This window comes from Macaca thibetana, chromosome 8 (genome assembly GCF_024542745.1).
Source record: "Macaca thibetana thibetana isolate TM-01 chromosome 8, ASM2454274v1, whole genome shotgun sequence".
In the NCBI taxonomy this organism is placed as follows: domain Eukaryota; kingdom Metazoa; phylum Chordata; class Mammalia; order Primates; family Cercopithecidae; genus Macaca; species Macaca thibetana.
The window spans coordinates 101,620,436-101,644,512 of record NC_065585.1 but is presented as its reverse complement, the minus strand read 5'-3'; the positions used below and the strand labels follow the sequence as shown (position 1 = coordinate 101,644,512).

General features: G+C 54.4%; 1 protein-coding gene across 13 annotated transcripts in view; it reads right to left on the bottom strand.

Annotated features, from left to right (window-relative positions):
• Nucleotides 1–2,631: 2,631 nt before the first annotated feature.
• The window catches only part of ANK1 (ankyrin 1), a 246,193-nt gene continuing 224,747 nt past the window's right edge, over nt 2,632–24,077 (bottom strand). For 4 of the 13 annotated variants that reach the window (XM_050800354.1, XM_050800355.1, XM_050800362.1 and 1 more), the window contains exons 40-44: nt 17,719–18,016; nt 13,074–13,157; nt 11,245–11,385; nt 10,867–11,001; nt 2,632–5,187 (exon numbers count right to left, since the gene is read on the bottom strand). In XM_050800354.1, coding sequence (XP_050656311.1) covers nt 10,903–11,001; nt 11,245–11,385; nt 13,074–13,157; nt 17,719–18,016 — 622 coding nt within the window. In that variant the 3' untranslated portion in view covers nt 2,632–5,187; nt 10,867–10,902. Of the gene's footprint in view, nt 5,188–10,866; nt 11,002–11,244; nt 11,386–13,073; nt 13,158–14,220; nt 16,183–17,718; nt 18,017–24,077 lie in introns of those variants that run through there. The other 9 variants (XM_050800357.1, XM_050800363.1, XM_050800359.1 and 6 more) reach the window with 7 other exon arrangements.

The following is a 24,077-nucleotide window of genomic DNA, read 5'->3' as shown; positions in this document are numbered from 1 at the left end:
ACGGCCCATTAGAATACAGGCCCGAGACTGGCTGAGCCGCCGGAGCCGCGCCACCATTGGTCGGGGCACACACGAGCCTCACATTGGCTTTTCCTAGACAAATTGCACTTTGAAAGATTGACTGTAAAATCAGCCAGGGGGTGTGTGTGTGTGTGTGTGTGTGTGTGTGTGTGTGCGTGCGTGCGCGTGTGTGTGAGAAAGACAGAGAGCGAATTAGCTCTAGAAGCCCTGCTCATCGCCAGAGGGTCCATCTGCTCCCCGCAAGTCTAGCATCTAGGAAAAGGTGAGTGTCTTGGGGGCCCCGGGAGGCTCCCAAGCAGCTGTTTCCCTGGGGGAGATGAGGCTGAACTCCGAGGCCACTGTCCGGGAGCTGCGCCGGCCCCTTTATGTGCAGATGTCCAAGCTCCACAGGAGAACACAGGCTCTTCCTTCCGTTCCTCATGGGGGGATGGGGTAAGTGGCTTAAGATTGGGTAAGTGTGGGGATGGGGTAAGAGGCCGAGTGGCATTGCTTTCTGGGGGATGCAAGTCCCTGTGGCTGGCTTGAGAGCCTAGGGTGGGAGCCTGCTGGGCAGAGGGCAGGGTGGGGCATGGGCAGCCCTGACAGTGCCGGGGTGTGCCTCCTCCAGCTGCAGGAGGCTGAAAAGAGGGCCACCCTGCGTGCCTGTTCTTGCCTCCACCTCTAGTCGGCCTTCCCTGACCTCCCTATCAGAATCTCTTCCTCATTTGTGCCTCGGCTGGAGCAATGGCCATGCTCTGTCTGGTGTGGTGCCCAGTTTTGAAATCCCTGATGGCTGAGAGGGTGGTGGAGCCCCGTGCCAGGCACTCTGTTGGAGCTCAGTTAGTAGTTGATGCACGGGACTGGGCTGAATCACAGAGCATGCATATGCTTTTTTTTTTTTCCTTGAATAAATTTTTATAATGTACAAGGCTTTATTGAGCGAAACTCTCATTTTACAAACAGGGAAACCAAGGTATAGAGGAGTTGGAGCCCACGTTCCAGGTATATGGGTGATTTCTGGACTGGGCAGGATTCTTCCCTGCAGTTTTTCTCTAAAAATGGAAACTAGCATGCCACTGGCCTGAACATGTAAAATGCCAGGAAAGATTGTGACTGCCAGACAGACGGACTTCTGCTCATCTCTGTGCCTGGTGGCCCCAGAGCCCTTCCTGACCAGGCATGAGCTCTGCAGAGCTTGATCTCTCACTCCCCAGAGGCCGCCCTGGTAGGTGGGAGACGAGAGGCACTGCTTCACTGAGCTTCTCCTGGGTTTCCAGACCATCTTGGTTTTCAGTGGGGAGCAAAGGACCCCAGGGCTCAGGGCGAGCTTCCTTCTCACGCAGAAGCTGACCCTCTGTAGCAAAAGGATTTAGGTTATGCAAGAAAGACCTCACAAAGGGTGTGGAATGATTCTCTACAAATTTGGTTTAAAGGGAAAAGAGCTATGTCTTCGTCTGAGATGGCTTTGCCCCCAGGCTGAGTGCCACAGCCATCTGATAGACCTGGTTCTGGTTCTCGGCGTCACCACCCAATCCCACCCAGGCAACTGTGATTCTGAAACTGCGTTTTGAAAAGCCCCCTGGGTGCTGCAGATGACCTGCTGCGAATGCCCACTGGCCTGGACGGCCTCTCCGATTCCAGGAGAGAGGCTTGGAGCGGGGTGGGACTGGGTGCTCCAGGGGCCTTGGGATTGTGACTCCATCACCCCCTCATGATGGGGAATTTATGTGGCAGGAAAGCCACAGCCAATGATTTGATTCTTTTTTTTTTTTTTTTTTTTTTTTTTTTTTTTTTTTTTTGAGACGGAGTCTCGCTCTGTCGCCCAGGCTGGAGTGCAGTGGCCGGATCTCAGCTCACCGCAAGCTCCGCCTCCCGGGTTCGGGCCATTCTCCTGTCTCAGCCTCCTGAGTAGCTGGGACTACAGGCGCCCGCCACCTCGCCCGGCTAGTTTTTTGTATTTTTTAGTAGAGACGGGGTTTCACCGTGTTAGCCAGGATGGTCTCGATCTCCTGACCTAGTGATCCGCCCGTCTCGGCCTCCCAAAGTGCTGGGATTACAGATGCCAAGCCTGACAAAGGCATTGGTGTCTGGCACCCCTAGGATGAGAAACTGAAGAGACTTTAGCAACCACCTAACCCATTCTTCCATTAGACAGATGAGGAAACTGAGGTCAGCTTGGCGACCAGCCTTGCAGGAAGTGTTAGCGACTAGTTAGAAACAGGGCAATTTTTTCCCTACAGCAAGAAAAAGTTCTTGAACTTTGAATGGCATTGAGTACTGGGGCCAGATGCCTTCCTAGGAAATGCTGGGGAGCACCCTCAGTGCATGCCAGCTGGGGGCCTGGCCAAGAATCTTGGTGAGTTGTGGTGCCCCCTCCCCCGACCCCCAGCTTCTCCCCATCCCATGGGAGCCATCAGGTGGAATAGAAATCTACTCTGCCACCTCTCTGGAGGCCTCTCCCAGGTCAGGGGTCCTGATTAAGGGATTGTCCAGGCTTCTGGGAGGACTGCGCATTGGCAGGCTCTCTGGGACCTGAGCCCCACCCATAGATTCCTTCACATCCCAACCCAGGCTTTAGGCTGGCCTCAGCACCCCTTACCCCCTAAAGACGAGCGGGAAGGAGAGATAGAGCCCTGTGCCATTAGTCCATTTCTTTATTAATTTTGACATTGGTTCGGCTGGTGTAGGGAGAATGGTCTATACATCAGAGTGGGGTAGGGGATTCTCTCCCATAACAGAGCATGTGGGAGAGTCAAGAAAAGATCCATTTTCATAACAATTAAAAAAATCAAGGTAATTTCAAAACTTCTAAAAAGCGTCTAATGTGCAGACTGCAGCATTCTCTAGGCATCGTGTGGAGACCCCAAACTCCTCCCCTAAGGGCTCCTACTAGCAGCCGGAGCGTGCAGCCATGCCAGCCGGAGCAGAGGTGCCAAAGCGGAGCCTGGAGCCGCGGGGCCCGCGGGGGCGCTAAGGGGGCTACTGGGTTGGCTGCAGCGGCGACCTGGGAGAGGAAGGTGCAGGATCGAGGCGGGGGAGGCGAGCCCTGCGCCCAGCTTCCTTGGGCCGTCATCGAATCGGTCCCAGCAGCGCTGCGCGACCGCCCTGCCGTGGCCCCCGGGATGGGGGGAAGAATGGGGGCGCCTCTGCGCCCTGGAGGCCGGGCCAGGGTGGCTTCTGGCGGCGACGGCAGCCGTCCAGGCTCGCCCTGCAGCTCTTCAGAGGCAGCCTCGGGGAAACTGAGGCCCGGAGCTAGAGCTTCCTCTCCCTGCCCGCCCCTCTAAGGAAGCAAAAGCAGCCCCGCCCCCGGCAGACAAGGTGCCTCGGCCGCCCCGGGGCCTGCTCGGCCCTGGGTGCATCGGAGCGGACTTGTGGGGGAGGCAGGGCCCCTCTCCGCTCACAGGCCCCGCGGCCAGGGGGCCTCTGACGTGGAGGGGGCTTCTGTGCTACTTGGAAGATTTAAGTGTGTCCCGAGGACACTCCCGCAGAGCGGCGGGGCGGACGGGGCCAGGCCGTCCACACCGCGGCTCCGGGGTCGAGAGGAGCCAGCCCTGTCTCTCTCTCCTGGCCCTGGGGACGCCCGCCGCGAGGGCGGGCAGGGATTGTGCTGATTGGGGCCTCCCTGGGCCGGAGGCTCTAGTGGAACTTAAGGCTCCTCCCTGATGGCACCGAGGCGAGGAACTGCCAGCTGTCTCCTTTCTGCCCTGACCCAGAGCCTGGCCCCGGCCTCTTGGCGTCCAGGCTCTCTGCCACCAACTCTGCTACCACTGGTCATGCGATCCAGGGAGCTCCCTGGCTGGCCTCTCCAAGAGGCCACAGGGGCTGGGCAGAGGGGAGGCACCGAGGCAGACAGGGAACAGCCTCGAGCCTGGCACCTGCACCCAGGGCCCCCAGCCTGCAGGCTGCCTGGACTTAGAGCACCAAGTTCACTCTGGGAGACCTTGGGTGGTCCTGACTTCTAAGAACTGGCAGATACATTCACTAGCCCTATTCCTTTCCTTCCTCTTTCACTGAAAGGCAGGCCACAGCTCCTTCTCCTGAAGCCACAGAAGTCCTCAGGAGCTGTGCTGTCAGGCTCTGTACATACTGCTAAATGTTTCTATTGGTTTGCATAGTATTTATTGTTTTTCATATACACAAGGCTGATTACTGTACAGTTTACACTTTGAACACGGACTATGATATAGTGCTTGAAGATATAGAAAATCTCTTCTCTATGGACATGCTGGTGCAATCCTGGGTCAGCCACCGGCCCGTCCCCCGACTGAGAGAGGAGACCCTTTCAGATGGGGTCCTGGCTCCCTTTGAGCCCTACAGGTAAGCCTGGGAGTCCTCGCCTCAGATTCTTAAGTCCCTAACACAAGGAACCCCGAATGCACTCTCAAGGTAATGATTTTCCGTTGGAAGATGACTTGTACTGAAATTGGCAGAGAGAGAGAGAGAGAGAGACAACATAAAAAATTCCAGTTTATCCACAGCAGAGTCTATACAGCTTCAGAAGTCACAGTAAAATCTGTGTGTAGATTCAGTGGAGGCGAGTGGGGTGTGTGTGTGTGTGTGTGTGTGTGTGTGTCCTGAATGTCATGTAGAGCGATCTGGCAGGAGCGTCACCAGGGAGTGGAGGGGGTGTCACAAGTGGAATGGAGGTGTGTAGGTTGGGTTGGGGAGGGTGGGCAGATGAGGACATGGCTTAAGATTAAGGTGGCTAAACTGATTTCATGCCTAGTTTTCTTTCTTTCTTTCTTTCTTTTTTTTCTTTCCAGGAAGCCCACATGGATTTCTGACAGATGAGGTCGGGAAAAAGTACCCTGTACAAAGTCAAAACAACTAAAAAAACCCCCAAAAACCAAAACCCATCCCCAGCCACAAAAAGCCCTCATTCACTTTTGCGTTCACACGCTCTCCCGCGCCTGTTTTCTATCCCTCTCTCTCCCCGCTTCTTGCTCCTTTTGTGTCCTGGTTCCGACAGATCAGCTGTCATTGCAAGAGGCAGGATTGAAGCCTGGAGGTCATGCGTCTACAGTCAGTCATTCATGCGAAGAGGGGACTAGCGGGAGTCCCTTACAGAGGTCATGCCGTCAGCCCAGAGGAACGTGTGCACCGCTGCGGTGGCCCTCAGGTCCAGCTCTCCTCCTGTGTGCATGGCAGAGTGTGTGGGGTTCAGGGGTTGGGTGTCGAGGTGTGATCCTGGGAGACACAAAGAGAGAAGCGGTCACTTAGAATGCAAAAGGGCAACGTCCAGCAAAAACCCTACACACAGAGTTTTGTGCTGGCAGCTCAGGCCGAATCTGACTCAGGAAAAACAGTCTCCCCAGGCAAGGCGACGTGCAGAGGGTGCTGCTCTTGCAGGCCCAACCTCCTGAGATGCTGCCCTCCTTCTCTTGCTCCTTATGCAGAGGCTGTTCCTCAGAGCCGCCACATAGGCCTCATGAATTCCTTCTGAGTGCTCGAGCGCTCCAGGATGCCTCACTGTATGGGCCAAGGACAGTGCTGTGCTCCATGTCCTGGGAGAGGAGCAGAGGCCCCTGTGCCTATGTGGTCACCTGGGGAGACATCCCCCCAGCAGATCCTTGTACTTAGGAAGGGCCATTTTTCTTGAGCCAGGGCTTGTGCCAAGAAGGGGTTAGGTGAGGCTAGGTGACACCTTCACTTTCTCAGTTCAGCTCTGCCAACATGCACTGATGTCTGCCATGCGCCAGCCTTGGGGACCCAGGGATGGTGCGGACAGGCTCCCTGGCTTTGGGAGCTCATGCTTCAAGGGTGACAGCTCCCCTTCAGCTCTGGTCCACAGCTCTTCCTGACTGCTGCCTCTGGCTGCTCTCCCCATTCCCCTCAGATGGACAAGATCTCTGAAAAGCAGATGCATCCTCCTCTCCTCCTCCTGTATTGAGTCCTAGTCTGGAGAAGAGCAGATTTGTTGGAGGAGCTAAGCCTACATTCTTCAGCCTGGGATTCGCAGTGAGAAAACTCTCCTGTTCCCATGGGGCCTCCAGCCTCCAACCTGGGGTGAAAACTCCATGTTTTCAAGACCAGCCACTCATGTTCTATCTGCAGGGACCCTGGGACCACTGGGGAAAGGAGGATGCTTCAATAGGGAGAAGGTGACAATCTCTTGGGCAGGGCAGGAAGTGACACAGGGGGGCAGGAGCTCATCCCCAGGTGGCGCCATCCCCAGACATGGAGCTGTCTTGGGTTCTCCAGGTGAAGGTGTTGGGGAGGAGTGTTGGAAGGGAGCAGGGAGAGCTCAGCTCTTGGGTGGTTCCCCAGGGATGGGAGGGTGGTGCCGGGTTCCTTGCCAGGGGCTGCTGTAGAACTGTAAAACCGGGAACCGCTGCCGCAGTCGGTGGACAGTGCTGTCACCGTAGAGGAAAGATGCTTTCATCACTGCCGGGCCATCACATCAGTCAGGCCTGACTGTCTCCTCTAAGCCTCTGAACATGCTCTACCCTCCTGTTCTCTGCCTTTGGTCACGCTTCTCCTGTCAAGGCTGCCTTCCACTCTCCTTTCTGCAGAGGTTCTGCCTGCCGCCCTCAACATTTCCACCCCACAAAACTTTCCTGATCCTTGGAGCAGACCCCTCTCCACTCTGGAAGCTCTCCCTTTTGTATTTTGTAAAAATACAAAATACAAAAAAAAAAAAAAAAAAAAAAAGAGGCTGCCTTTTCTGATCGGGAGATGGCAGAGTCGAATGGGTAAGAACATGAACTCTGGAGCCAGACCACCTGGGTTCAAGTCCCGTGCTGCCTGACCTCAGTCAAGTGCCGTACCCGCTCTGTGACTCAGTTTTCTCTGCTGTAAAATGAGGGCAGTAATAGGACCTACCCATTAGAGAGGTGTGATGTTTAAAAAAGTCAAGACACATAGGTGCTTAGCATTGTATGAATGTGAACAATTACTTGGCTCTCTAGCAATGTTACCGTCTCTGTCCGTTTGTGCTTTTTGATGTCTGCATATTTCCCTGGTTGGATTAGAAACACCGAGGGCAAGAACAGCCTCCTGGTGCTCCCCACGGTGCCTGCCCCAAGGGGAAGCAATCCTCAAATAAGAGACCATCATGGAATGTGCGGCCTAGGAAAGATAGTCTAGGATCTCCCATCTACTTTACTGCCCAGGCACTGAGCAGAAGAGAAAGTTCAGACCTCAGAGATCATGCTGGCATGACTGCCCATTTCATCCCTTGGTAAACTGAGACTCTGGAGGTGCAGTGGCAAGAACAGGGGTGGGATGAGGATCTAGGTCACCTCACTCTGCTCAGGACTCCTGCATTGTTCTGACCTCTTCTCCTGGGTCCCCTCACCTTTCAAAAGGTTAGAAAAGAGTCTCTTTCATTCTTTATTTTTATTTCATTTAGAGACAGAATCTTGCTCTGTTGTCCAGGCTAGATTGCAGTGGTACAATCGTAGCTCACTGCAGCCTTGAACTCCTGGGCTCAAGCGATCCTCCCACCTCAGCTTCCCAAGAGGCTGGAACTACAGGTGTATGCCACCATGGCCAGCTAATTTAAAAATTTTTTTTAGAGACAGGGTCCTCCCACATTGCCCAGGCTCATCTCAAGTGGTCCTCCTGCCTCAGCCTCCCAAAGTGCTGGGATTACAGGCATGAGTCACTATGCCCAGCCCTAGACAGCCCTTTCACAAACATAAACTCAGCAACCATCATAACCATCCTACAAGGGAAATGCTGGCATTATTGCTATTTTATGGCTAAGGAACCTGAGGCTTAGGGAGATCATTTGACTTGCTCTGAGTCACACTACAAACAAGACCTGCAATTATTTGAGTCCCAGGGCATATATGTTCTTACTTACTCTCTTCACATCAGTGCTCACAGTTACCATTATTATTTTGAAACCTTTTTCTTGAAGTGTGACACATCGAAAGGGACTATTTTCATCCTCCCTTGAGGAGACTGAAGCTCAGGGCTTTTACATGACTTAAGGCCATACAACCTGGAAGCAGGAGGAAGAGGCCTTAATTCTAGACACACAAGCTCCAGCTTTCACTCTTTGAAACAAATACAGCCCATTCTAGTCATTTGCAATAGCTCCGTTCTATAAATTAGTCACTGTTTGAGGCTACACGCAGCGGCTCATGCCTGTAATCCCAGCGCTTTGGGAGGCTGAGGAGGGCGGGTTGCTTGAGGTGAGGAGCTCGAGACCAGCCTGGCCAACATGGTGAAATCCTGTCTCTACTAAAAATACAAAAATTAGCCAAGGGTGGTAGCACACGCCTGTAATCCTGGCTACTCAGGAGGCTGAGGCAGGAGGATTGCTTGAACCTGGGAGATGGAGGTTGCAGTGAGCCAAGATAGTGCCACTGCACTCCAGCCTGGGCAACAGAGCAAGACTCCCTCTCAAAATATAAATAAATAAACAAATAAGTCGCTGTGAACATGGAATTAGCGAATACTGAACCACTGCTCCTAAGGGAAATACAAGGTTAGGCTCCCGCGAGCCTCTGACCACAATATTTTGGTCAACTGATGAATAAATACATAACTTTGTCTTAGGTGCGTTTCTGTTTCAAGACACCTTATGTAATATATAGGGTTGACTCATTAACACTGACTTCACCAGCACAGGCACTCTAACTCATCCCTGAGCAGAGCTTATCTGATGTCCGTTCTCTCCTTAAGGAACATCGCAGCCTTCTTGCGCTTCACACCAGATAGCGTTTCCCTCAGGGGCCATTCTAAACAATGAAACCAAAAATTCGAAAAATGTGGCACTACACAAGCTGTGAGGAGGACACTTATTTATAGTATGAAACACCGAGGCAGAGTGTGGCTTTGTCCATCCTCAGCTGGGACTGCATGTGTTGGGCGACTCAAACTTTTTGCCCCTGTGTGCATGCCCATGAATGAGCAAAAGCACGGTGAGTGTCAGCTTTGGGGCTACAGATAAATGTTAATGAGTAGGCGAATTCGCAAATGCCAAATCGGTGAATGATGAGGATCGACTGTACATGCTTGTCGGGGGTGGGGGCAGTAAATTAGAAAGCCTTCGGGCCCTCAACCGTCTTCTCTGTAGCCTTAGCCCTGGTTGGGAGGGTAGGGCATTTAATGCTGTCCCCTAACCCTCTGGGACTTCAGCAGGAGCTTTTCTCCACCTCTCCCTCGCCACTGCTCTCGCCCCTCCTCGCCCCCTTCCCCCGCCGCCACTGTCACACTTGTCCCTGTGCCTGTCACTGACAGAGGGCAAAGTGCTGTCCCAGAGCCGGGCTGCTCCGTGTTTCTGACACCCACGCTAGTGTGATCTGGTCCTTAATCACCTGGGGTGGGGGCTTCAGCCACACTGCTGATCATTTACAGCAAATTAAAATGAAATTCAAGGCTCCCTCCTTCCCCCTAGCTTGGCTTTTGGGCTGCCTCTCTCCCACTCAGGAGCATCCATAGAACCTGAGCCAAACAGAAATCTAAAGCCACAGCTGCCACTGCTATCATAAGAAAAACAAGTCAGAAGAGTGTACTCTTCCTTTCCGTTTGCTGCTTTTAAACATTATTTGCATCTTTGGGTTCTTTCCAGGACCCAACAGCAGCTACTCAGAGTCTTCTAAACCAGCAGCCTAGTGGGACCCCTGGCAGTGCAGGGGTTAACACGGTGACCTCCTTAAGCTGCTGAGATGTCAGGTCTAATTTTATCCTATAACTGGATCTGCCAGTCCTCTTTTTTGCCCAAGTGCTGAGATATATCGGGAAGCCCAGAGTCAGCACTTTTGGTGGCTCAGGAGGCAGCAGGCCCTGATTTTTGCCGAAAGCGGAAAGCCAGAGCCTCCTTGCTGCTCGGCCCCAGAGTCAGGCCCTGGGGTGTGAATGGTAACGACCCGGTTAGTGCTGCACTGGGGCCACCATGCCCCCTCACCTCCTGCTGACTCCCACCCCGAGGTATCCTGTACTGAGCTGCCCCGAGCTGGGCAGCATGAAGGGCCTCGGGGCAGCTCAGTACAGGATGCCCCAGGGAGGATGGAGATCAGAGCCGGCCACTGAAGCCCCCAGCACCGCACACACCTGCTGGAGACGGTCGCGATCGTGCAGCGTCTTCATGTCCCTCCCTCATGGCACGGCACGGCACGGCACGCCCCTGCTCCGTGGCCACACTACCCCGTGCTCACACACATGCACCATGGCCCAGGCCCCAACCCTGACGGCCTCCTGACTTGCAGAAAGCATGTCGTCCACCCCTTAGGCCTGTCAGCTCAGCCCTTTCCTAGAAAGCAAGGGAGCAACATGTTTCACAAAACACCAAGGAGAAGCTAAGCCTTGGCCAGGTCAGAACTGTAGCTGGGCTCCAGGTTCAAGAGACAGTCCAGTCCTCAGTCTTGGAGCTCTTATGTTGAAACATCACAGCCCAGACAGACTCTCCTGTTCTCTCCAGTGCCCTGTCCACCACCTTCTAGACCCCCATTGCTTGGTTTCCAAGATAATATTACCACTTAGATTTACAGAGTGCTTTTACTCTTCAAAGAGCATTTTTTTCTTTCTGGCTTTTTGTTTTTTTTTGAGATGGGGTCTTGCTCTGTTGCCTAGGCTGGTCTTGAACTCCTGGCCTCAAGCAATCCTCTCGCCCCGACCTCACAAAATGCTGGGATTACAGATATGAGCCACTGTGCCCGGCCCAAAAGGCATTCTTACAAAACCGTGCGGTCCCTGTTAAGTGGATGTTATTAACTCTGTTTCCTTGATGAGGAAGCTGGGGCTCAGAGCTGCTGTTAGTAGGGCTGGGAAGCGAGAATCTCTGCCTCGAGACATAGCCGCAAGTTGTTTGTCCCACATCATGCTGGGGTGGCTGGGAGGGGATCGGGTGAGACAGGGAGCAGCCACTCCACCAAAGAACAGGCCATGCAGAGGGGATGAGAAGGGCTGCGTTACCTCCCGAGAGGCTACTCCAAGGAGAGCGGCTCGGGGTCACTGTTTCCCCCTTTTCAGGCTGGCCCGCTTCACTATCTGCGCCCCTTTCCTGCCCTCTATCAGGTCCGGTTGTAGGCCACTCCCTCTCAGCTCCACCTGCAGACAGCAGCAGAGACAGAAAGCAGGATAGATGGCAAAGATGGGCAGAACACAGGCAGAAAATTGAAAGGAGGCTACACGGAGGCGGCAGACACACTGCCCACAGGGGAGAAGGGAGACTGGAGGGAGCTCATGAAGAGGTGAGTGGAGGGAGGTGTCACGCAGATGGCCCGGCAAGATGGGCAGAGCGAGGCGGCAGTGATGGCGCTGGGTCCCCCAGGGCCGCGGGAGCCTCAGTACCTTGGCATGTTTCATAAAGGAATCAATATCGACCTCCAGCTCACTGGGATCCTCCAGGGGCCCTGTGACAGTCACCTCCTCGTGCTCCTGGGCAGCGTCGGCGCTGGACAAGTCTATCTGCCGAACCACCTTGCGAATGATCTGGGAGAGGAAGGGAAGGAGGAAAGGGCTGGTCAGGCCGGGCACGGGGGCTCATGTCTGTAATCCCAGCACTTTGGGAGGCTGATGGGCAGATCATCTGAGGTCAGGAGCTTGAAACCAGCCTGGCCAACATGGTGAAACCCTGTCTCTACTAAAAAGACAAAAATTAGCCGGGTGCGGTGGCAGGCACCTGTAATCCCAGCTACTCAGGAGTCTGTGGCAGGAGAATCACTTGAACCTGGTGGGTGGAGGTTGCAGTGAGCTTAGACCACACCACTGCACTCCAGCCTGGTCGACAGAGCAACACTCTGTATAAAAAAAACAAAAACAAAAACAAAAACAAAAAACGCTGGTCAAGCCCTCAAGAGCAGGTCCCAGGAATGAGCTCCGAGTGGGGGAGGTAGCCTTTGTCCTAGGAGCCCCTCCTTGAGAGGCCAAGAAGAGGGACAGCCTTTGCCCCATCGCTTTACGGAAAACCCTCTGCCAGACAGCCCTGAAGGGGCCTTGGCAGTGCCATTCCATGACCAAGGTGTGACTGGGTGTGACCTCCCCCTTGAGCCCACAGCCTTCTGTTTTGCTTTTTGGTATGGATGGAAGTTTGCGCTCTTCCCCATTCTACTCCCAGGCGCCTAAGGGCAGAGGGCATCTCTTTTTCGCCCACCCACTCCCGTATTCACCTGTCCAAATATTCAAACCCTTTACTCTGTACCTGCCATGTGGTCTGAGTGGGAGATGAAACATCAGCCAGACACGGTCCCTGCCAGCAAGCAGCTCACAGTGCAGGAGGAAAGACAGACACACAAGCAGCCTCGCTCCAAGGTGATGCGAGCTGCACCCCAGCAGAAGCACATTCGAGACCCTGCCTTGGCTCCTCCTCTCTTTTACCCATAGCTAGCACCGTGCCCCATACTTGACAGGCAAGATCATGTCTCTGAATTAATATCTGCTACCAATCCAATGCGTTTTCACTTCCTTTAAATTATTTAATTATGGTGACGGGGTCTCACTCTGTCACCTAGGCTGGAGCTGGAGTACAGTGGCTCAATCAAAGCTTATGCAGCCTTGAACTGCTGGGTTTAAGTGATCCTCCTGCCTCAGCTTCCTGAATAGCTGTGACTACAGGCATGCGCCACCATGCCTGGCTAACTTTGTGTGTGTGTGTGTGTATTTCTTTCTTCCTTTTTTAAAAATTTTTTAGAGATGAAGTCTTGCCATATTGCCCAGGCTCATCTAAATGCCTGGGCTCAAGCGATCCTCCTGCCTTGGCCTCCCAAAGTGCTGGGATCACAGGTGTGAGCCGACACACCTGCCCACATCCATTTTATTTAAGGAGGCCCATGGTAGGCCTGGGATGCTCAAACTGCTTGTTTAACAGCTGTTTTCAGGGTTAGGTATCATGGGACTAGGTCTGGGATATTTCCTTGGGGCCGGCCCTTCTGGAAGGGAGCAGCAGAAGCTATTCAGGTTGACTCAGACAAAGCAGTTGTGAGGACACCGTGTCTGGACTGCAGATGACCAAAGCTCCCAGCTCCTGGGCCCTCCATCCCTCCTGGGCACAGGGGCAGCCAGCCTGGCCGTGCTCACCTGCTGTGAGGGCAGCAGGGAGAAGCTGCTGGCTTCTACCGCCTTTTAGCTTCTAGCCCACCTGCCTGTCCCCAGCACAGAGGGGAACAACACTCTACACCCACCTTCTTGGTGACAATGTTGCCCTGCTCATCCGTGAACTGTTCCTCTGTCACCTGCTCCCCTGGAATATTCTGAAACTCATTCCCCTGGAATTAGAGAAGAGGAGAAAATGCAAGATTGGTGAGTGGGAGTCTGGGAGGAAGAGGAAATGAAACAGCAGCAGCCAAAATAGCCATGGCCCAATAACTCCCCCAGCAGGAAACTCCGGCTCAGCATGCAGCGGGAGCCACGCCAGGGCTCCCAGGGCGTGGGCGACGCCCCTGAGGGTCTGGGAGGCCTGAAGATGAACAGCCCAAGCTTGCAATTGTGCACTCGGCCCTCACAACACCCCCTGGGAACCGGCAAAATGGGGGCAATTATGCAAGTCTGACGGAGGAGGCCCTGAGAGAGGAAGTGAGGCACCTGTTTCCTATTTTTACAGCACTTTGCAATATAGAAAAGCCCTTCGACAGGCAGCATCACCCAGAATGTGACTTGCCCGAAATCCCAGAGCCAGTTGGTGACAGAAACAGGACAATCCAGGTGCAATCCCATGGTGGCACATGCCTGCAATCCCAGCACTTTGGGAGGCCAAGGCCAGAGGACCACTTGAGTCCAGGAGTTCAAGACCAACCTGGGCAACATAGTGAGCCCCCGTCTCTACGGAAAATTTTTAAAAATAGCCAGGCATGGTGGTGTGTGCCTGTAGTCCCAGCTACTCAGAAGGCTGAGGTGGGAGGATCACTCGAGCCCAGGAATTTACAGTGAGCCCAGGTTACAGTGAGCCATGACCATGCCACTGCACTCCGGCCTGGACTAAAGAGCAAGACTTCACCTTTAAAAACAAAAGAAAAAAGAGAAGAGAAGAGAGAGAAAAGAGAGAAAGAGGAAAGAAACAAAGAAGGAAACAGGACGAGCACAGCCTCCTGAGACCCAAAGCTGAGTGTTTAATGTCACTGTCACAACGCACTGGGCACCAGAGGGCAGGTTCTGGTGGGCACCATACACACTCTGGCTCCCATACACAACCTGATCCCGGGGGGACCTCCTGGTCCTTTTCTTCCAGTGTCTCCCAACTCTCGGTCCGGAGCTCCCCACAGCAGTGTCCCCTCAGCCCTGGCCTCCGGCGCCCACACCGCCAGCCCCGCCGGCCTCCTGCCAGGCGGTTACCTTCAGGAAGACCCGCCGCCGGACCACCCTGGTGGAGATGGTCTCCTCGTCGTCACTGACGCCCTCGCTCTCCCCCAGCTCCTTGTCCAGCTCCTGGTGGATGTGCTTCAGCACGAAGCACAGGGACCCCCTGACAATGTGCATCACGTTCTGACAGCTGACCAGGAAGAAACTCAGCAGCACCAGTGTGACCAGGAGCTGGGTGACGAAAGTCCACATCCTCACCTCCTCACCAGCCCGGTCCTCCGGGGACCAGAGCAGCCAGGGGCCAGACCGCCACGGGTGGCCCACCTCTCATTCTCCACTGGGACTCCTGAATCCCCCAGGGACCCCTTGCATTCCCCCTCCCTATCTCTCGGGTTTGCTCTCTTCGTCTCTCACTGTTTCTCTCTCTCTGGGTAGGACACCGAATGGCCCTCTCGGCTGAAGCAGCCCAGCCCAAGTGCCCTTCTGCCCAGCAGCCAGGCTCTGCCCTTAGTGGCCTGGGTGACATCACGCTCCTACAATTTTAGCTCCCCAAACCAGCTGCTGGAGCTGTCCAACCGGGCTAGAAGGAAGCTGGCAGGTGCCCATGTCCTGAGCACTGAAAGCACAAGTGAAAGTCACTGTGTGAGTGACACCCACTGCTGCCTAACCCCGCCCTGCCCCGCCCTGTCCAGAGAGCTGGAAGTGGGGGCTCGGCCTCTTGCCTATCCTGCCCGTCCCCATGGGAACTAGAAAGAGTTCTGCCCACGGAAAGTTTCTTACTTTCAGAAAATAATATGGCCCGAGAAACCAGCTACTTGTGTGTCTCCTTGGGCTGCTACTGCAGTGATCTGAATGATGTTCCCCAGCATGGTAGGGATGAGACCAGCTAATACCCTGAACACTTGTCTGTTTCAAAAATTGCCCCAAAAGGGTGAGTGATGGGCTCGCGGACAGTCAAGTCAGCCCAGCAGGGGCCCAGCACAGGTGGTGGGGCCACCTGGAAGCCAGTCTGTAATTCTTATCAGCTCGCAGGCCCTTGCACCCTTCCTTTACGGGGCACAGCCTCCCGAAACTGAAGCGTGGAGCTGGTGTGTCTATTTAAGGCCTGTCCTTAAAGGCTCTTCCAGGGCTGGGCTATCAACGCCCACTGAACAGGAACCACGCATATTAACTCGTGTTTACAGAGCTGATTCACAAATGCAGCCGCAGCAGCTGTGGCTGGAAAAAATTTCACTTTCTAGATCAGGTTGTTCCTCTCTGAGTGGCAATGCAGCATGGCAGAAAGAACACAGATCCGGGACACAGCAGACTGACCCCGCAACTCACCTACTGTGGGGTCTTGGGAAGGCTGGGTACCTTCTCTGTGCCTCAGTTTCCTTATCTGTGAAGCAGGGATTAAAGTGCTCTCCCCACTCCTCTCCCTCAAGGCTGCTGGGACAATCATGCCGCTTTTGAATGCTAACACTATGAATAATAATGGCAAATGCTTGTGATAGTGCATGGTTCTTTGTGGATTTCACGTTAATTCAGAGACACCTTACCACAAGCCTAACCAAGGAGGTTCTATTGTCTTCCCGTTTTACACAAAGGAAACAGAAGTAAAGTATTCTGCCTAGGTAGAGGAGGAAGTAAACGGAGGAGTCACATTCCAAATGCCTTTCACTCCACAATGCTCCTCATTTCAACAAGAAAGCATGGGGAAAAGTATGTGCAAAGAAGCCAGGCATGGGGAAACATCTGGTTTTGGCCCAGTCAAGAAGAGTCCAACTTCAGATATTTCCTCCTAAGTCCTCAGGGAAATCAGCTGGGTCACAGTCATTTCAGGCCACCTCCCAAGTCCCAAGTTACAAGCAATCTCTCTATCTCCCTGTCACTGTTTTCAGAGGTCCAGTGGAAATACTAATAAGCGGGTGCTTTGCAAACCATCAGTCACCTTCAAGGGTCTCCTTATCAGCCCTTGGGGCCTGTGAGACAGGCACCGGCAGCAGCCTGCCGGGCCCTCCTATCAGCGTCTCCAGTTCTGGGCTGGGCATGCTGGCCTTGCACGTGCATGCTGGACGTGAGGATGTAGGGCTTGGGAACTGAGGGATCTGACCCTCCTGGTCCCTGACATTGGTCCACTGTGTGACTCTGGAGAAAGCCCTTGGCTCCTCTGGTCTGCAGTGCCCTCGTTTATAATTGAGGGGGTTGGATGTGTGATCTAGAAGGCCCTTCTAGCTCCCCCCACCAAAGGCTGACTGCAGAGAGGCAGTGGGAAAAAGTGCTATAGGCGTCTTTCTCTTTCCCCAGGGATTCAGGAGAAGAGACCCAGTTAAGATCATGTGTGCTCTGGGAGCAGGAGAACTAGGTGCCCAGGAGGGCCTGATGGAAGAAATGCACGGGCCACCTGTGGTGAGGAGTGCACACAGGTGCTGGCCCCGCCTGGGGCACATACTTGGCAGGGGAGCATTCTAAATAAAACCTGACTGAATTCCTAGCAGTTCTATGGCCGGCAGCTCAGGGTCTTCCTTCCAGAGCCACCCTAGTCCTGGAGTCTGAGGTTCAGGTAGAAAAGAAGGGAGAGAAGGAAAGAAAGAGAGGAAGGAGAGGAGGAAGCACCATGCCTGGATGAGGCCTGAAAACAGGAAGAGACAGAACATGTCGTTCATGTACACACTAAACACGCAAATGTGGAGAACAGCGGTGCATGTTTTATAAGAACACAAATGGAAAAGACACCCATTAATATGATGGCCAGGATGTGCTTCCAAATAATAGGTCAGCGGGAGAAAGTGGGGGTGCAGATGAAACAAGATTGGCCACAAGTAGATCATCATGGAGCCTGGGAATGGGGAGGGGGGAATGAATCAAACAAAATTAAGTTCAGCAAACTCAAAGGGAGTCCAGAGAAGTGGAAGAAAGGAGGGAGGGCCGGGAGAGGGAGGGCCGGGAGAGGGAGAGGCCCGGGAAATCAGGAGCAGGAGAGGAAACCTCTCTATCCCAGAGCCCCTCTTCTACTTGGTGACCGCCATCCAGAGTCCACCTGAATAGCCACAGAATTCCAGAGCCAAGTAACTTCAGCGACATTCCAATCACTCCCTCCTTTACCAATGAGGACCCTGAGGTGCTGGAAAGAGAGCACCTTGGGCACATCACACAGGACACTGTAGGAGGAGAGTAAGCCCGACGCCCAGTGCTGGGTTCCTAGCCCTTTCTAAAACGAGACGGAACAAGAAAACCAACAAAAGCCACAACTTTGGAGTCAGCCAGACCTAGCTCAGAGCCCACTTCTGAAACTGTGGTCTTGAGCAAGTTGCTCAGCCACTCTGATCAGCAGCTGCCCAATGGGTACAGGCACCTTAGCAGGGATCCGGGAGGCAGAAAGGCAGGCCTTACCCTTGACTTCTAGAGAAAGGGAAGCACCACCACAAGTGTTAAAGGAAGGAGATATGCTTAGCTCAGGGCTTGAGTGTCTGAGAGGCAGCCCTGGAGTCCCGGTCCCTTCCGCTGCTGGGAAGGAATAGCAGCATGCAGCTCCCCTCAGGCTCTTACCTGCACCACCTGGGTGAAGGTGTTCCTGGCCTCCTGCACCTGCTCTCCTTGACCTTGCTGCCTCTGGTCCCTATCGGCCTGGGAGCTCTCAGCCTCGGGCTGTTCTGTCCGCGTGTGCTCGCTTACAGACACCAGGACGTTCTCAGACTCCTGAGATCCACTGGGCTCTAGCCCTTCGGTCGTGGTGCTCGTTCTCTGGAATAAGTGTGGGTCTTGCGTGACCTCCTCTCGCCAGGAACCTTGTGCAGCATCTTGCAGGTATGAGACAATGGAGCCGTCTGGATCCCAGTCCTGCAGTCTGGGGTCCAGGGGAGGCAGCAGATGGCCGGCCGGGGAGAGAGAAACGACACCTGGTCACCCAGCAGTCTCACTCCTTTTAGACACTCTCCCCCTCCAGAGCTCTGGCTCATCAAGGACACGGACTGTCCTCTTATCCCCCCAAAGGTCAGGAGCACGTGAGCACACTGCCCACCTCACTGCTGTGGTTCAGAGGGGTACACGTGGCCCATCTAATGCTGTCCAGGTGGAAAGGCCACTGGTCCCTCGCTGTGGGTGAACGGCTCGCCCTTGGGGCTCCCAGGGCACTTGGCTCACCCTAATGGTCCAAACACTGGGGCCTCCACTCTCATCCCACATCCTCAAACTCTGCCACCACCTCCTTCTGCTTTCTGGGCCCTTCCCATTCAGCAGTCCTCATCTGACAAGGTGGTCATTCTCTCCCCCTCGAGACATATTCTCCCGTGGCTCTTGGAAGGTGCTGGCCTGGTGTCCCCCCTTCCTCTCTGGCCACTGTTGCTCCGTGTCCTCTGCTGATTCCTCATAACTTTCCTGACTTCTGAACATTGGAGCGCCCTGGGATTCAGTTCTCAGACCTCACCATTGTCCACATCCGCTTCCTAAGCAAGCTTGTTTATCCTATGGTTCCAAAGCCCATCTCTATGCTCAGCGTGCCTGGATGTGTGTCTCCAGCTCAGCTCTCCTCCTCGAACTACAGCTGTGTGCATCCCGCTGCCTCCTCCACATCTCTGCTTTGTTGTTTTCTGAGACAGTGCTTCACTCTGTCTCCCAGGCTGGAGTGCAGTGGTACAATCACAGCTCACTGCAGCTCTGCACTCCTGGGCTCAAGCCATCCTCCCGCCTCAGCCACTTGAGCAGCTGGGGCTGCAGGCACATGCCACCACGTCCAGCTATTTAAAAAATTTTGTAGAGATGGGTCTGGCTCACAGGTCTACTTTGGATCTCTACTCAGCATCTCCAGGACAGTGAGATCCAATCCACACTCAGAATCTTCTCCCCTAGCCTGTCCCACCCCATCCCTGCTGCCATCCCAGGTATCTTCATCCTTGCAGCGGGCAGGTCGAGGACATCACTGCCCTCCTTGACCCCTCTCTTCCTCTCTTACCTCACATTGTATTTGCCAGCAGATGCTTCGGAAATATGTCCTGCACCCACCCACCTCTCAGCACGGCCACCGCTGCCGTTCCAGCCCATAAGCCCACGGCCCTTTCCTCCCGACGCACCTCCTGCTTCTCTGCCAGGTTGCGCCAGCCTCCTCTCAAGGCAGGTACAGCTTACCCTGCTCACCCTCCCCTCCCTAGCTTCATGGGCTTGGTTACTCTGTTAGGGCACGTGCCAGGCACGGTCTCCTTCACAGGGCTAGGCCTTCTATGGGGCCTCCTCCCTGAGATGTCCTCACGCTCACCCTCAATTCCTTGAAGTCTGTCAGCTGGCACTCATGCAGGCCTCCCCTGGCCGCCCATCTGTAATTCCAGCTGGCCTTCTTTCCACACACACTCCTACCTCCTGTCCTCCTTCTCTGCTTGATTTTTCTTTTTAGCACATATTATCTAGAATTTCTGTTTTAATGACTTCTAATTTTATTTACTTTATCTTGTTTCTTATTAGTTTCCCTGCTAGAACTACGCTTCTTGCAGGTAGAGACTTTTTTCTGTTTCATTCGATGCTGGCACCCAGGCACTCTTTATAGGTGCCTGGCACACAGTAGGCACTCAATAAATACTGTTGAGTGAGTGGATGAAATTCATCTGTCCCCATTAGAAGGCTGACCAAGGTCACAGCGCCAGGAAGTGACACAATAGGCCTAGAGCCCAGGCGTTCATGTTCCCAGTTAGCAATGCTGGATAATGCAGGGGCCAGCATTCAGCCCCCGCAGGTGCTCAATAAATGCTTGTTGAAGGAACGGCCGTCCCAGGAAGGTGCCTCTCTCCCAGGAAGGCCACTATTTCACTTCACACCGGCTTAAGCTCCATCTGTTCAATCCTCCCCATGAATCCAAGGATTTGTGTAGGAAAAAAAATTGAATCTTTGCTGTCTCAACTTCCAAACTACTTCCTTTCCCTTCCTGTTAGGGCACTGGGGCTACGCTGAACGGATCCTGTGGAATGACCCTACCAGCCTGGGCCTCAGGGTGGGACTGAGGGGTCACACAGGTGGGGAAAGGACACGAGAATAGCTTTCCTTTACCTGGCCAGTCCTGAGCTCCTTGGGGTGGGGGCCTGGAACAGCTGCCTGGGGGCACAAGAACCGTGTCCTTTCTTTAGGGAAAACTTAGCAAGCCAGGTGACCTGAAGGAAAGGGGATTCCTCTGTCATCTGCTTCCTGTGCTAGCCCAGGAGGACAACGTGAGCCCCACCTCATGTCTGTCTCATCTCTTTCTGTAACCGCAAGGGCCTGGCTTGCCTTGGCATCCTTCCCTGCACTCAGCAGAGGGGCGTAGTGTAGGCCCTGGCCCAGATGGGACGATGAGAGCTCCAAGGTGAGCCTGCCCTCGGCTGCAGACTCGCAGTGTCTGGGAAATGCACCCCCTTCTCCTGACCTGCTGACGCTGCTTTTCTGCTGCAGCACGGAGGGTGGGGGGGTCTTCTCAGCCCAGGAAGCTTGGGGAGGAGAGACCCACTGCTCTACAGCTGAAAGCTCTGTCCTGCCCCAGATAAGCCCACCAGCTCCTCCTTCAAAGGGGATAAGTGGGGAGGGCGCCATTCTCAGCTCCATCACATGCAGGCTGTGTGACTGCACACAAATAACTTCCCTGGGTACTGGTGCTTCTAAATATGGTCTTCAACTAAATATGGCCTTCAACCAGAAGCACGCAGAGGGAGAGGAGCTCAGAACACCAGTTCCAGCAGCACACTGACCCATCGTCTCCCCCAGCCTCATCATTGCTCTCCTGTACGAGCCCTCTGTGTGCCCTCACGTCCCTAAGCAAGCCCTCCCCATGCCCCAGTGTTCCTAAAAGAGCCCTCTCCGTGTCCTAATATCCCTAAGTGAGCCCTCCCGGCGCCCTGATGTCCCTAAGTGGGCCCTCCAAGCCCCTGATGTCCCTAAGTGAGCCCTCCTTGAGCCCTAATGTCCTCAAGTGAGCCCTCCCAGTACCCTCATGTCCCTCAGTGAGCCCTCCCAGCCCCCTAATGTCCCTACATGAGTTCTCCCAGCAGCCTAATGTCCCTAAGTGAGCCCTCCCGGTGCCCTGATGTCCCTAAGTGAGCTCTCCCAGCACCCTGATGCTCTAAGTGAGCCCTCCCAGTGCCCTAATGGCCCTAACTGAGCCCTCCCAGTGCCCCAGTGTTCCTAAGTGGGTCCTCCCAGCAGCCTGATGTCCCTAAGTGAGCCCTCCTGGCACCCTAATGTCCCTAAGTGAGCCCTCCTAGTACTGTTATGTCCCTAAGTGAGCTCTTCTGGTGCCCTGATGTCCCTAAGTGAGCCCTCCCAGCTCCCTAATGTCCCTAAGTGAGCACTTCCAGTGCCCTAATGTCCCTAAGTGAGCCCTCCCAGCAGCCTAATGTCCCTAAGTGAGCCCTCTGGGTGCCCTAATGTTCCTAAATGAGCCCTCCCATCGCCCTAATGTCCTGAAGTGGGCCCTCCCGGCCCCCTAATGTCCCCAAGTGAGCCGTCCTGGTGCCCTAATGTCCCTAAGTGAGCCCTTTCCATGCACTAATGGCTCTAAGTGAGCAATCCAGGCACCCTAATGTCCGTAAGTGAGCTCTCCCAGTACCCCAATGTCCTAAGTGAGCCCTTCCAGTGCCTCGATGCCCTAAGTGAGCCCTCCTGGCACCCTACTGTCCCTAGGTGAGCCCTCCCAGCTCCCTAATGACCCTAAGTGAGCTCTCCCCATGCTCTAATGTCCATAAGTGAGTCCTCCCGGTGCCCTAACATCCCTAAGTGAGCCCTCCCGACACCCTAATGATCCTGAGTCCTCCTGGTGCCCTAATGTTCCTAAGTGAGTCCTCCCCATGCCCTAACGTCCCTAAGTGAGCCCTCCCGACACCCTAATGATCCTAAGTGAGTACTCCTGGTGCCCTAATGTTCCTAAGTGAGTCCTCCCCATGCTCTAATGTCCCTAAGTGAGTCCTCCCGGTGCCTTGATGTCCTAAGTGAGCCCTCCTGGCACCCTACTGTCCCTAAGTGAGTCCTCCTAGCTCCCTAATGACCCTAAGTGAGCTCTCCCCACACTCTAATGTCCGTAAGTGAGTCCTCCCGGTGCCCTAACATCCCTAAGTGAGCCCTCCCGACACCCTAATGATCCTGAGTCCTCCTGGTGCCCTAATGTTCCTAAGTGAGTCCTCCCCATGCTCTAATGTCCCTAAGTGAGCCCTCCCGACACCCTAATGATCCTAAGTGAGTCCTCCCAACACCCTAATGATCCTGAGTCCTCTTGGTGCCCTAATGTCCCTAAGTGAGTCCTCCCCACACCCTATGTCCCTAAGTGAGCCCTCCCGACACCCTAATGATCCTAAGTGAGTCCTCTCGGTGCCCTAATATCCCTAAGTGAGTCCTCTCGGTGCCCTAATGTCCCTAAGTGAGTTCTCCCCACACCCTATGTCCCTAAGTGAGTCATCCCAGTGCCCTAATGTCCCTAAGTGAGCCCTCCTCATGCTCTAATGTCCCTAAGTGAGCCCTCCTCATGCTCTAATGTCCCTAAGTGAGCCCTCCTGGCACCCTAATGTCCCTAAGTGAGCCCTCCCCACGCCCTAATGCCCCTAAATGAGCCCTCCCAGTGTCCTAATGTCCCTAAGTGAGTTATCCCCATGCCCTATGTCCCTAAGTGGACCTAAGTGCACCCTTATGTCCCTGAGTGAGCCCTCCCAGTGCCCTAATGTCCCTGAATGAGCCGTCCTGGCACCCTAATGTTCCCAAGTGAGCCTTCCTGGCACACTAATATCCCTAAGTGAGCAATCCAGGCACCCTAATGTCTGTAAGTGAGCTCTCCCAGTACCCCAATGTCCTAAGCGAGCCCTCCCAGTGCCTTGATGTCCTAAGTGAGCCCTCCTGGCACCCTACTGTCCCTAAGTGAGCCCTCCCGGCTCCCTAATGACCCTAAGTGAGCTCTCCCCATGCTCTAATGTCCCTAAGTGAGCCCTCCCCACGCTCTAATGTCCCTAAGTGAGCTCTCCCCATGCTCTAATGTCCCTAAGTGAGCCCTCCCCGTGCCCTAACATCCCTAAGTGAGCCCTCCCGACACCCTAATGATCCTAAGTGAGTCCTCCTGGTGCCCTAATGTCCCTAAGTGAGTCCTCCCCAAGCTCTAATGTCCCTAAGTGAGTCCTCCCCATGCCCTATGTCCCTGAGTCCTCCCAGTGCCCTAATGTCCCTAAGTGAGTCCTCCCCATGCTCTAATGTCCCTGAGTCCTCCCGGTGCCCTAATGTCCCTAAGTGAGTCCTCCCCACGCTCTAATGTCCCTAAGTGAGCTCTCCCAGTGCCCTAATGTCCCTAAGTGAGTCCTCCCCATGCTCTAATGTCCCTAAGTGAGTCCTCCTGGTGCCCTAATGTCCCTAAGTGAGTCCTCCCCATGCTCTAATGTCCCTAAGTGAGTCCTCCCAGTGCCCTAATGTCCCTAAGTGAGTCCTCCCCATGCTCTAATGTCCCTAAGTGAGTCCTCCCGGTGCCCTAATGTCCCTGAGTTCTCCCCATGCTCTAATGTCCCTGAGTCCTCCCAGTGCCCTAATGTCCCTAAGTGAGTCCTCCCAGTGCCCTAATGTCCCTAAGTGAGTCCTCCCCATGCTCTAATGCCCCTAAGTGAGTCCTCCCGGTGCCCTAATGTCCCTAAGTGAGTCCTCCCCATGCTCTAATGCCCCTAAATGAGCCTTCCCAGTGCCCTAATGTCCCTAAGTGAGTTATCCCCATGCCCTATGTCCCTAAGTGAGCCCTCCCAGCACCCTAATGTCCCTAAGTGAGCCCTCCCTGTGCCCTAATGTCCCTAAATGAGCCCTCCTGGTGCCCTAATGTCCCTAAGTGAGTTATCCCCATGCCCTATGTCCCTAAGTGAGCCCTCTCGGCACCCTTATGTCCCTGAGTGAGCCCTCCCAGTGCCCTAATGTCCCTAAATGAGCCCTCCTGGCAC